Here is a 14,427-nt window from a genome sequence, read left to right on the forward strand (position 1 = left end):
TTTATGAGCATATTTTACTAATTAAAAATTAATTAATTAATTATTTTTAGGGGAGGGGGGTTCCCGGTTTTCTTCCCGATTTCGTCTTAGCCAATTCCCACCCGTCATTACGCCACTCCCACATTAAGTCAGCTCTCTCTCTTTACGCCCCAGACTGCGAGGGACTACAGCATCACCCGGGATACAAACTTCTATTTTCTATCTGTTCAATCTTCGGACGGTGGACGTACACTAGAATCATATCACCACTCAGGGGCTCTAAAGATTCATGCTTATAATTAGAAAACGTTTCTGAAGACAAAACAAGAAGGTTCAAATGGTAAAATAATAAAATTTATCATAATATAATAATCTTATTTCTTGAGTTGGGTTTGTTGTAATTGTATATCAAGAGTTTACGGATATATTTGACTAGTATACTTGCCTTAATTTGTTTATTTACGTAATTCGGGACCGGCAGCATGGGGTGTGATGGCAGGGCTCGAACCCGGATCCTCAGCCCCTCAAATCAACAACTTAGAGCCTGAGCCGCCTGAGCCCCCCCTCCCCCCTTTCAATTAATTTACATAAATAATTTGTTAAATAATATATTATTTATATTCACTATAATTAATTGAATTTAATATCACAAAAGTTGTTATTTATATCAAATGTATTGTTTACTTATAGGAGCTTATAAGCTGACATGTTTACCAGTCGTTCTTTTTCTTTCTTTTTTTTCTTTTTTTTTGGTAGGATTTACAGTATATTTTATTTAAAATTATGTGTTTTTAAATTATTATTATTTTTTTTATCCAATTACTTTTTTTTTTTTTTTTTATAAAAAACAAAAAGCTTGTTGCCTGATATCAGGCTGCATGTCAGGTTAACTTGCATTATGGATACATCAAGCATCAATGCGCATTTAATTGTTTCACACAGACATCTCACTATAAAGCCCTTAAGAAGACCCTCGTCACGTCCCTTTCATCCGTCTTTGGTGTGAGGCCTCATCTGTAAAAGGTGTGACGTTTACCACAATGTGGTGTGTGACATCATGCACATCAGATACACTGAGGTGCTTTTGCTAGTCGTGTACATTTACACTAAAACACCATAAACAGAGCTCTGATCTGTGGGTCGAGTTCCCGGATCCTCACTGTCTCCACCACTCACATGCTGCATGTCACAAGTCCCGCCTTCCTGCTCTAGGATTGAAGATTTAACCAATCAAACCATCGAAGTCTTGTAACCATCAGAAAAAGAGATCATATTTTTTTTTACATCTTATTGTATTTATTAATCATGTTCCAGTCTTGAACAGTCCGTGTGAGAGGGGATTCAGACTCAATAAGAAATAAGACGTGACACTTAGAGTCACGAAGCAAACACACACGCTGAGCTGCTGAAGTGCGGGAGGGTAGGAGGCCGTCGTCACGCTGTCACACACTGCTCCCACCTGCGCCGAGTCTCACCGTGTGGTCCCTCTAATACACAGATCACTTTCAAGGGCTGTGTGTGTGTGTGTGTGTGTGTGTGTGTGTGTGTGTGTGCTTCATTCAGGTGCCCTCATGAGTGCCTCAGGACAAAGACCCCTGTAATCAGATTCTTGGGAATATTTAAGCTCATCCATACACACACACACACACGTTTATTAACAAGCTGTTGCTATAGAAACGGTAAAGTATAGCCATCCAGAATGCACCAGCGCAGTAGTATGATGTAACTGGTCGTATCACACACTCTTCCACAGATTAGGTTAATTTTTAAAGAATTAATAAACCTCTTTTTTGTAATTCGCAGATTCGAGGTGGGAAGCTGATGATCACCAACACGAGGAAGAGCGACGCCGGGAAGTACGTGTGTGTGGGGACGAACATGATGGGCGAACGGGAGAGCGAGATCGCCGAGCTCACCGTGCTTGGTACATTTGTGTTTTTATTGTTTCTCTTCTTTCTTTTTATCAATTTACTTTGATTATACACTCGTTAAAATACAGAAAAGTCATGAAGGTGAAATGCTCGCGGATAACTTTTGGGTAAAACACTTTCAGATTCGTGTTATATAACTTAGAAACGCGCTTTTCAGTCAAAACCTCAGGTTTCATCGACATCTTTCATCCTCTGCCCTCCTGCCGTTCTGGAAATGGGAACTGATGAGAAAACAAAGAAGAAGAGTCACGCTGCCAGACTTCGAGCTGCTTTTAGAAGCGACTCAGGCAGTGTGAGATCGTGCTGAACTCTGCTTTTAATCAGTGTGTAAACATGCTGAGGAGCGCGCTCTCCCACACACACACACACACACACACACACTCACACACACACACCAGAGTGTGTATCTGTCTGCAGGGGAGTGTATGAAATAGGCCAGATGTTGCAAGTTTGCGTTTGTCCTGATGATCAACAAAAGATATCGGCAAGTTACTTAAAGAGGCTGACCAAAAAAAAAAAAATTAAATATATATATATATATAATAATACAATAAATAATAATTATTATTAATTATTAATACTTCTTATTATTTTTATTAAATAGTAAATATTAGTAGTTATAAATATTATTATTATTGTTATTATTATTATTATTATTGTTATTTGTGTATAAAGTTGCAGCCTTTCTTAATATTGTGGAATATTTTGAGACATTCGATCCTGTTCTGGTTTATGTTACAGCAGCTACAAGCAACTATTTTCTCAAAAGCTTTTTTGTTAAGTTAATAAGATAAAAAAAAACTTATAAGAAGGTTAAAGTCCTCCACTGACACTGGAGACTAAAAATTAGCCCTTTCTATGGAAATGATAATATATTGAAGTATAACGAGTGCATTTATATTTGTACCTGTGATTTTCAGCTTAACTACTTATGTGGTTTATAAAAAATAAATAAGTAAATAAATAAATAAAAAACATAAATCAACACCTTCTGACCAATCAAAATCCAGAACCCAAATACTGAAAAAGAAAAATTTAATGAAATAGCAAGAGCGCTGCCATAACTGTAGACAAAACACTGCAAAGAATAACGTCTAAGCAAACGAAATACTTTCAGGGCGTTTTCAACATCAGAGCCGCGAGCCAAAGTCTGGTTCATTCCTTCGGTTCTGGGCTCGTGAACCGTACCTGAATCCAAGATTACAATAAATAAAAAATAGGATCATTACAAAAGTTCTACATACATTTTATAATTTATAATCTTTAAATAATTCATTTTATTGACAGATATCTGTCCATCATTTTAAAAATGAATCCTTAAAATTAGCTAAAATAGTAACATGTATCTAATAATCTCATATTTGATTCACTGTAGCTGAATGTGTGTGTGTGTGTGTGTGTGTGTGTGTGTGTGGACACAGAGAGACCCAGTTTCTTGCGCAGGCCGAGCAGTCAGTCGGTTCTGGTGGAGCAGAGTGTGGAGTTCAGGTGTGAGGCGCAGGGGGACCCCGTCCCCACCGTCCGCTGGAGGAAAGAGGACGGAGAACTGCCCAAGGGGAGGTAAAAAGCTTGGAGCCTGTTTCAGATACTACGACATAAAAACATGCATATGCATACATACAAACACAAACACGCGTGTCCACATGCACATACGCATATGAATATGTAGTGAACTATCTGCAGTGTCCAGGCATACAGGATTCAGGAATCAAAAACACATCTAAAGCTCCAGAGAGATACAGCGGTCAGCCATAACATTAAAACCAGACATGTATCAGGAGAAACAGGAGGTGTGCATGTACTGTTCTTTGAGTGCATTCCTTGTAGTGCTTCTCGTGTGTGCGTTTCAGGTTCGAGATCCGTGAAGACCACACCCTAAAGCTGAAGAGGCTGAGCTCGGCCGACGCCGGCTCCTACACCTGTCTGGCCGAGAACATGATGGGGAAAGCAGAAGCCACAGCCACCCTCACCGTCCACGGTGAGACGTCTAACATTTTATTCAATTTCCAAATCACTTTACTATGTAAATATTGCCGCTGCTGCCGTAATTATTGGCACCCTTTAAAAAAACCTTAGTGAAATTATGCCTTAGTCTTAGTCTTATCTCATTCTTCTGAAGGGTGCCAATAATTTAGGATATACACTGCTATTCGTTGAATATGTGTATAATCATACTATTGTTGCACGTCCTTTCCCTCGAGTCAGTCCAAAGCTTTATTGAAGATAAACAAAGAGAAGGTTTGTGAGTCGTGTTTCTCCCACATGGCTTCATGGCTTCGGTTTGAACTCTGCTCCGGTTCCTCTGAGGAAAAGATAATAGGATAAGCTTCGATTGGAACAGGAAGTGGAGGGTAAGCGTCCATCCGGAGGTTCGGCTAAGAACGCTGAAGCCCTAAGGGGTTCCATCCTGTTAAGTTTCTGATGCCATCAGCCTGGGAACAGGCGTCGAGAAGCTGAGAAATTAAAAAAGCGTCAGAAATCGCGTTTTTTGTAACCGGGAAATGATGATGAAAAAAAAAATAAGTGACTTAGTGCTCGCTTTAGAACTTAAGAAAGAATAAAGTAAGAATTAAAAAAAAAAAATCTTGTAGTTAATCACTGGCTCTGTATAACAATATTGAGATGTCTAGAAGAAGCACTCTGGACACGAAGAACTGCTATAACAGATTTTATTACTTCGGGGTCGGTGTGTAAATCATCACAATTGCACTACAGTACGCTCTACAGTAAACACTGAGAGCTGGGTGAAGTGTGAGTATTTCACGCTCGCATCAGCCGAGACGTCGTGGAACAACGCCGGCATTGTGCTTTCACGCCCTCGAGCCATTTCTCTTTTCCTCCCCAGCTTTGGTTACGAGGCACTCGTGCATGCCACAATCAGTGGATTATTGTTTTACGTGTCTGAAACGATGGCTCAGAACTTAGAAAAGACATCGACTCGGAAACCTCGTTTCGTAAATACGCCTGAGGCGGAGATTCTGCCCGAGAAACGATGCGTGTCGTGGATTATTTTAGACGGGAAAGAAATGCTCAGCCGGATATAACATATAGGCTTTTGTTTGGATTGGAGTATGAAGTTCCACACGTGGATGAACGGCTCGGGAATTGAAAAAAAATAGAAAAATTAGCCATGAAGAGATAATGCAGGGTTACAAACGAGGTCTGCTGGTAATTTAGTCGTTAGCAATTGATGTATCCGCGGAAAAAAGCTCGGGTCCCGTGAGTGGCCGTGTTAATGGGGCTTGTACAGGAAGGGGAAGGTTTGGAGAGGCCTCGCCAAACAAATCCTACTCTACACATTTATCAGGTCTAGCCACCTTAGAAATGGATGATGCTGATAAATCCAACACCAGAACATTAGGAGATCAGATGAGAAATTAGATAATGATCATGCGACTTTTGAGATCATTGTTTTAACAAGATTTATATCATTACATCACTGCATGCTGGATGAACTCCAGAAGAAGTGGCTTGCATTGCAACGTAAAAGCTGTGAAAAAAAAATAAGACTTGTATGTTTTTATATCACAGTGATATTGAATTCTCTATTAATTGATTTAATTAACATTTATTAAAGGAGTCTCCAGTTTCATCGCTTTGTAAACAGTCAAAGGAAAAGCTTTGTATTCCGACATCTTTATTACAGTTACAGTTTATTATGGTTAGTGAGATAAAAAGAGAAATTGGAGAGAGAACCAAACTGATAAAAGTCATGACATGACTGTATCACTGCGAGTTCATTTCAGAAAAATCCAAATCAGTGTGGTATAAGAGCAATAACGCATGTGCTGATAAAAGAACATAATCAATTGTAATTCAATGGTGTTGAAATTAATTCCACTTCATAAAACCACCACATCATCAATTATTTATTTTTTGACGACACAACCAGAAGTGCTTTGTTCGTTTAGCAGGCTTTCCCACATTCCTGAACTTTTTGCCAGAGAGTGTTGAATTGTCCCAAATTAAAATTCTCGATGGTTCTTCTTCTTGCTAAGGTATGAAAAGGTGTATGATCTTGTCACCTCACAAACTGTCTTTGACCTCATAGAGTACAGTACAGTCGCTACTAGACCTCAGGACTTAAAGGATTTACTATGAATGGTTAAGGCTTGTCAAGGCCTGCTTTGAGTTCTCACCTGTTAACAATCATCATATGGATACTAAGTTCCAGTGTCTGTTAGCGCTGGGGAGAACATTCCCACTCCTGGAGGGCCAGTGTTTAGCAGAGTTTGTAATTAATCAACACTTTAACACACCTGCTGAACCTGGCAGTCGCTGTGCTGGACCCTGACCCTCCAGGACTGGATATGAACACCACTGTATTAAAGCGTAATAGTTAGTACTTTAGTGCAAAGGGTGGAATTTAGTATCTGTTAGAACACAGTATTTAGTAGTTTAGTGGGGCATTGGGGACTTAGTGGTAGGTTTTTCACCTGCCGTGCGGATGGCCCGGGTTCGATTCCCAGCCAATGCCCAAACGCCAGCAACTAGATGCGAGGCCGCTCCCAAGCTCAATTTGTTTTTTAAAGAAGGGGAGGGTTGTGCCAGGGAAGGTTGTGCCAGGAAGGGCATCGGGTGTAAAACCTGTGCCAAGTTGGTCCGCTGTGGCGCAACCCATTGACCCAAACAGCCGAAAGACTAACAAAGATTTAATAGTTTAGTGCTCAGGGTGGGATTAAACCATTTTAGCCCTGTATAAGAGGTTTTTATGGGCACTCTGGTACTGGAAGCTTAAAGCTGTGTCTCCTTCAATACTAAACAAGGAATGTGGATGTTTGAATGTTTGTGGACTCTATGATCCATTCTACAATCCAACTACAAACTGCTCTGATCCACCATTGAGTAACACCTCCGCACTTGACAGGTCTGGGCTGGAATGTGGCAAAGCCCGCTCGCGTAGTGTACATTTTGTATATATTGTGTATGCAATGTGTGTTTTCAGATGGTTGTATGCATCATTTTATTGCCTAATGAAATCACTTCACTCATGACAATTATGATTTATTTACTCATCTATCATGTGTCTTTTTCCTTTTGTTTTCTTTGTCTTTTTTCCCCTTTCAGTTATGTCTGGTAAGTCGCAAAGCCATCATCTGTCACACTACATCACTGCCCTGACAGCAACAGGACGTTGTCAGAAGCACCATCCATCCACCTTCCATCATCCCACCAATCAACACGCTTGTCTCGGTTGTCATCGGCAACAGTGACAGCACCCATGTGCTTGGGTAAAAAAAAACAAAAAAAAAACAAAAAAAAAACAAAGCAAACAAAAAACGCTAGTTCCAAGCATTCAAGGTAATGTTGTCAAAGAAAATTGCCTTTTTTTTGTTGTTGTTGCACAGAAGCTCCACGTCTGTCTAAATTCTCATCTTAGGTCCTTGTGTACGGGGATTGACAGGTCTGAGATTGCTTTAGGGTTCAATCGTGGCTGGAAAGAGAAACTGGTTGTTTGAGGTGGCTGAGTGGGGAGGGGGGGGGGTTGTTAGCTCCAGTCGCTTTTTATTTTATTAGCATCTGGAAGAACAAAACAGAAAAAAAACCACTCGTGAATACATCAGCGTCCATGAAGAGAAAAAAAAACGCAGCTCTCAGTGAACGCAGAGAAGGAGTTTGTCATTAAGATGCATGAAAAGTCACCGTCAGACTTTTCGGGACAGATGGCCTAAATTTATCCTCTGCTTCAATGGGAATGTTTGCGCTCTTTGGCCTTTGCCTATGCAAATCAAACGACTGGGAGCGTTACGCTAGCTTTCATTTCGATTACATCCTAATTCAAATAAAATGACATAAAGGGGACTGATCTCTCTTTAATCAGCCTTTGCAGCACAAAAGTCCCAAATCCAGGGACTAGCCTTTAATGGTTGCCATGGTAACAGTAGCGCTAACAGCAGCTACAGATGGAAATAGAAACGATTCGACTACAAACGGTCAACCCCGAACAACGTGTGCCAAAAGGTTTTAAAAATGTATAAAATCAGAATTTAATAAGCACACTACACTTGTTATCGTTAACTATGCGAAGAAGTAACAAATCAATCAGAGTCTAATGCTAGCTATCCCGCTACATACAATTCGTTACAGTGATTTAGTGGAAGAGATACGACGCCATGCTCTGTAAGCATGATGATAAGTCTGACTGGTCAGAAGGCGTTAATTAATTGTTTTTACTGGCACAATGCTGAGGTAGAAGAGGAATAAACCACTTCAGGATATGAAAAATGATCTAATATATCAAATAAAATGCCACGTTTTTTTAATGCAAAAAATGAGATCAAGATAAATAATTTCCGAATTTTTTTTCACCTTTAATGTAACCCAGAACCTGTACAATGTAACGTACGGTATACTGTATGGCGGTACAGTGGCTTAGTGGTTAGCACTGTCGCCTTGCACCACCAGGGTCTGGGTTCAATTCCCGCCTCGGGGTCTGTATGCATATATTATGAGTTTGTATGTTCTCCGTGTGCTTGGTGAGTTTCCTATGGGCTCTCCGGTTTCCTCCCACAGTCCAAAGACATGCAGATTAAGCTAATTGGCATTCCCGAATTGGCTATAGTGTGTGTATGTTGACGGAGGTCCTACCAAGGTTGTAAAAATGGGAATGAATACAGAACACTACATACAAACACGGCCCCTAGTTAGACCACAGATGTTCCTAGATGGATATATTTATATATCACAGTGGTAACTTGTTTGTTTTTCTATAACATCATGACCTGAAGTGTTTTATCATCACTCCAGCCATGTTGTGAAACCCTTAATGCTATCTTATCAAACTTCCTGTATCAGTGACTAAAACATGTTCTGTCTCGAACACACCTCAGTGCCGCCGGTGTTCGCGGTGCGCCCGAGGAACCAAGTGGTCGGATTGGGACGCACCGTGACCTTTCAGTGCGAGGCGACAGGAAGCCCACAGCCGGCCATCTTCTGGCAAAGAGAAGGCAGTCAGGTGAGGGAGGAATCCCATTACATCCACTACACATAAACGGAGATGTTACACCCCCAATTTGACCACACCCAATGTGTTAGAACTTGTGCGTTTCTTTGGAAGTGCCATGTTATACTCCTAGCATAGGTTTCTGAAATGTTGCTGGTTGAAACCTTTCTATTAATCACTCCTGGATTACTGTTTGTAGCTCCTGCCCCGCCCCTGACACCCCTTTGTCGAAGTGCACATCAGTCATGGTGATGAGGAAGCATGCGGAAGGGGCGGATAGCGCTTTCCTCCGAGTGTGTGTTAATAATATTATATATTATCATGACGAGAAAATCATATTGTCATAAAAAAAAATTAAAAATCCATCATAAGAAAAAACAACACAGAACATGATGCTCTTTCATGTTTGTAGACTTATTTTTTTCCTTGCTTGATTGCTTAACACTTCCATACATACATATCGTCGTTTCCGAGCATAACTTTTCGGATTCCTCATGTGAAAAACTGTGATTTTATTATTTTTTTTATTCATAATAAATGAATTTTATACATAATAACAGGACGCTCTCTCAAAACCTTGTGATATTTTTTAACCATAACGACGCCATACTTCCTTATAATAGGATTATTTTTTCTCATATTAACAAGATGCTGACAGGGGTTAATTTCTTTTCATGTGTGGTTTCTGTATCTCGGAGCCATTAGCGAGACGTATTTACATCCAGACTTCCTAATGACGCTTGCAGGAGTTTCTAACCTGCTTTCTTTCCTGCATTATTAATCAGCCGCGTTCGCCAGATAATACGAAGACAGATCTGCATTCCTTCCAAACAACTTTATTTCAGAATGATTTATTGCAGTTTGGTAATAAGTATGTAGCACCCCCACCCTTAAACCCCTTTCCCCCATAACTCCCCAATACCCCCCCACCACCAAATAACCCCCCCCCCACCAAACTGCAGTAAGACAGATTTATGAACTGTGTTTATTAACCACACCTCTAGTTCAGGGAGAACCGCACTCTCAGGCAAGTCAGGCTGCCAGACACACACACACACACAAACACACACACACACACCACACACAGATGCTCTAAAACTATTGAAAATATGACAGTATTATAAACCGAGAAGCTTCACTTTGGTCATCAGTGCCTTGAGTATTATTTATTTATTGTTATTAAGTAAGTATTTGTTACCGTTCTCTCTTCTCTAGAACCTGCTGTTCTCCTCCCAGCCTCCTCAGTCCTCCAGCCGGTTCTCCGTCTCCCAGACCGGCGATCTGACCATCACAGGGGTGGAGCGCGGAGACGGAGGCTACTACAGCTGCCAGGCGCTCAACATCGCAGGGAGTGTGATCACTAAAGCTCTGCTGGAGGTCACTGATAGTAAGAAACGCACACACACACACACACACACACACACACACACACACACACACACACACACACACACACACACAATCAAGAAAACACCGTATTAGGTTTGTTGAGTGGCGGAACAGAAAAGACAAACACACAACTCTGTCACAAACAGAGAAAATGAATGAAAAATCTAAACAAAAACAACAACAACAACAATAAGAGTGCATTCATTGTATAGATAAATGCATACCATACTGTATGTTAGTTTATTTATAGTGCTGTCAATCAATTACAATTTTAATCAAGTGAATCAAAGTCATACTCAGATTTACTTGTATATTAAACATGCACTGTTGGAATAAAGAAATGCATGACGAGCTGGTTAGAGGAAACAGATTATACTGTTTTGTAATACATAAACATAAACATTTAACAAAATAATATCCAAGGCTGGGTAGTATGGGGGTGTGGCCACCCACTGAAGGCGGGGCTCGAACTCAGATGCTCAGATCCGAAAATCAACAACTTAGAATCTTAGGCGCCTGATCCACCACTCACACGTCTTACACTTAATGTATTTTTGTAAAATTACTTCCCCTTAAAAGTCGATCGAACACACAACATTGGTTTAATTCTAAAAGTTTCTTATAATGAAACTTGCCGTTCTAGACACCTGGTGATGTTTCCTCAGTCATCTTAATACCCGCATTAAACGTGCCGTTATCACACACAGCCGGGTAACCATGCTGCGATTATGGAAAGCCATTAGGGTCAAACTTCAAAAAAAAAAATAATGATATTAATAATAATAATAATAATAATAACTGTTACTCAATGTGTCTTTAAAACACTGTAAAAATAAAAATATATCATTTATAATTATTTTTGACTATTATTAGTAGTATTAATAGCATTATTTTAAATTGATGTCATCCTACTTCAGAACGATTTTCCAACGTTTGCGACATTAGCTTACTATATGTATTCTTTTTCGCACCACAAGGGGGCGCTTGTTATCAATGGAATGCGACAGAAATGTAAATCTTTTGCCATTTATTAATAAGCCTGCTTTTCTGTTTATCACATGTTTAACGGTCATAGCTACTGTAGCCTTTCACTCAAACCAAGATCGCCACCTAGTGTTGCAGCTTTATTTACAACAACGCCGTCATTTGTTTCGTAAGAGACTTTTACAAAGCTAGCTTTTCCTTTTTGCCATAACAGCGCCCCCCCCCCCCCGCCATCCCAAATCCAGACCTCTCCTCTCAGCAAAGACGCTAATCATCATTTCATTGTCTCAGTAATTATTACCGTTCGTAGTTTTTTATTTAGCGATACGTGAGCAGACGAAGGTGTTGTGCTAATTGATGTTCGGTGGTGTTTCTACACTGGAGGAGGGTCGGTGTGAGAGTCCTAATGAAACTGATTGATGTCTGAGCTGTTGGTGTTTTAATCTCCAGCATGTGTGAGCGCACGTGTCGGAGCGCGCACTCGTCTGTGCGTGTACGTGAGAGAACGCTCTCTGCTACGCTGTTTATATGTTTTACAGAGAACTCTGCGCTCGGAATGTCAAAGCCATTAACCGCCTCTCTTCCCCTCTCTCTCTCTCTCTCTCTCTCTCTCTCGCCGTCGCTCGGCTACTGCTGTGGACCGACTGCATAATCACTTCCATGTGGACAAATGTGTTTCCACTGCTTGTTCTCTCTCTCTCTCTTTCTCTCTCTCTCTCTCTCTCTCTCTCTCTCTCTATATATATATATATATATATATATATATATATATATATGTATCTTGTTCTTTGTCTGTCTCTTTCTCTGTCCCTATGTCTTTCTTTGTCTCTGTCTGTCTCTCTTACTACCCGTCTCCTTCTTTTGTTTTTTTCACCCCTTCCATTTCTCTTTCTTTCTCTCCATCTCTGCCTCTCTCTTAATCCATGTCTCTGTTCTCACACTCTCTCTATTTATGTCTCTCTCGCTTTTTGTCTTTCTTTGTCTTTCTCACTCCATCTTTTTTCTCTCTCCCTTATCATCTCGTTCTCTTTTTCTTTATGTCTCTTTGTCTTTCCTTCTCTCTGTCTCTCTTTTATTATCTTGTCCTTTTTATCTCTCTCTCTGTCTGTCGCTTTCTCTGCCTCTGTTACTGTCTCTCCTTTTCTCATTCTGTGTGTGTGTCTCTCTCTCTTTCTTGATATGTCTCTCATTGTCTCCCTCTCTCTCTCTCTCTCTCTCTCTCTGATGCAGTAATTTCAGACCGGCCCCCACCTGTAATCCGTCAGGGCCCGACCAATCACACGGTGCCGCTGGACGGTACTGTGGTTCTGGGATGCAGAGCGACAGGAACGCCGCCGCCCACCATCCTGTGGAAGAAAGACGGAGTTCTCGTGTCCACTCATGACTCCCGGTTCAAACTGCTGGACTCGGGCGCTCTGCAGATCCGCTACGCTAAGGTACAAAACCCAGAATCTCACTGAGCGGGACACGACAAGAGACAAGTGCGTCCACAGTCATCACTGGGGCATTGAATGTTTCTGAGTGTGTTTTATTAAATAAATCTCCTCTTATGTTTATACACTTTTATTATGGCTCATCAGAAGACAGGAGAGGGGAAGAGGAAAGAAAAAAAGATAATGAGAGAGAGAAATGAAGAGCTAACGTGAGAAATAAATAGAGATTAAAAGATGAAGAAGGACAGAAAGAGAGACAGTAAGGTGAAGAGAAAGAGAGAGACAGTACCGGAGAGGGATACAGAAAGACATGAGTAAGTAAGTGAAAATAGAGACAGATAGAAAGAAAGAGAACGGCAGAGGTAAAGAGAGACAGGATGAGGAATAAACAGAGGGAGATTTATAGAGAGAGAGAATTGAAGAGAGATATAATGACAGAAATACATGATTAGGAAAGAGAAAGAAAGGGACAGAGCTTAAGAGAGACAGAGGGAAGGAACAACAAAATGGATAGAGAGAGATAAAAAGAGGCAGAGATAGAAAGAAACACAGGAAAAGAAAGAGATAGAAGGCAGAGGTAGAGAGAGAGAGGTAAAAATGAAGAGAGAGAAAGACAAATAAAGATAGGGATAGAGAGACAAAGACGGACAGAAAGAAATGCATAAAGAGAGACAGAGAAAGATGGAAAGAGTTGGGAGAGATGGACATAAAGAGAGGCAGAAATATAGATGTAGAAAGACAGAGCAAGGGATAAACAGAGAGAGAGAGAAGGAGAGAGAGAGAGAGAGAGAGAGAGGGATGTTATTTAATCAAAATGATGAAATCAGTAGTTGTGTTTGTGTAAAGGAGTAAATAATGCAGGAGAGAGAGAGAGAGAGAGAGAGATCCAGACGCTGATCCAGAGTTTACAGACGATTGCAGGCAAACAGAGAGGGAGAGAGAGAGGGAGAGAAAGAGAGAGAAAGAGAGAGGGAGGTTATGGAAAAGTGTGAAGAGTGAGGATCTCCTGAGGAACAGGAACATGTCCGCGCTCACTGAGACACCAGGCCTGGTCGAGTCTCTTATGAATTAAACTCATTTAACAGAAAGTATTAAAAATAGCTGCTTTTCTTCTCTTTTTACCTTTTTTCCTTCCATCTCTGATCTTGTCGTCTTTCTCTGTGTAACTGCCATCGCATTTAAACTGAACACGAACAGCGGCCGCAATTAGCGAGAAATCCTGAAAATCCTTCTCAGGCTCTGTGTGTGTGAGAGAGAGAGAGAGAGAGAGAGAGAGAGAGAAAGAGAGAGTCATGGTGGAGAAGTTTTTGCTGATAGAATACTAAGTAAAAATGTAGTATATAATAAAAGTAATATAGTATTTATATCATAGAAGTGACTCACAATTACATCCACATCTGTCTTCACCCTGATGGCTCGTTTCATGCTCCCACTGTCTGGGCTTTTTACCTTTTATGGAGTTGTATGGGCGTCGCTATATGCAAACGAGTCCTTTCATGAAACTATCTGTATCCTTCTCAGGTGATCCACGTTGACACAAAACCATTTGGATGGCCGTTGTAATACAGTCAGGACAACAGTGTTTTCCAAAGTTCAGATGATGTTAATGAAATGACGTTGAGATAGCATTGAATGAACGACCCAAACACAACCTCATAACAACAAAACTGTAACCCTTATTTGGAGTGTTTTTACGCAGATTAACGCACAACGTCCGAGCTCATCCAGTCTCCTTTAAGTTTCTAAAAGAGTTTAGGATTCGGATCGG

At 40.6% G+C, this 14,427-nt stretch overlaps 1 protein-coding gene across 2 annotated transcripts in view; it reads left to right on the top strand.

Annotated features, from left to right (window-relative positions):
• Positions 1-14,427, top strand: part of robo1 (roundabout, axon guidance receptor, homolog 1 (Drosophila)) — a 278,052-nt gene that overhangs the window by 225,554 nt on the left and 38,071 nt on the right. The window contains exons 4-10 of one of the 2 annotated variants that reach the window (XM_053506705.1): positions 1,783-1,903; positions 3,332-3,470; positions 3,761-3,888; positions 6,978-6,986; positions 8,741-8,865; positions 10,069-10,240; positions 12,457-12,662. In XM_053506705.1, the coding sequence (XP_053362680.1) occupies positions 1,783-1,903; positions 3,332-3,470; positions 3,761-3,888; positions 6,978-6,986; positions 8,741-8,865; positions 10,069-10,240; positions 12,457-12,662 (900 nt within the window). The remainder of the gene's footprint in view (positions 1-1,782; positions 1,904-3,331; positions 3,471-3,760; positions 3,889-6,977; positions 6,987-8,740; positions 8,866-10,068; positions 10,241-12,456; positions 12,663-14,427) is intronic. The other variant, XM_053506706.1, reaches the window with a different exon arrangement.

The sequence above is a fragment of the Clarias gariepinus genome, chromosome 11, assembly GCF_024256425.1.
Source record: "Clarias gariepinus isolate MV-2021 ecotype Netherlands chromosome 11, CGAR_prim_01v2, whole genome shotgun sequence".
Taxonomy (NCBI): Eukaryota; Metazoa; Chordata; class Actinopteri; order Siluriformes; family Clariidae; genus Clarias; species Clarias gariepinus.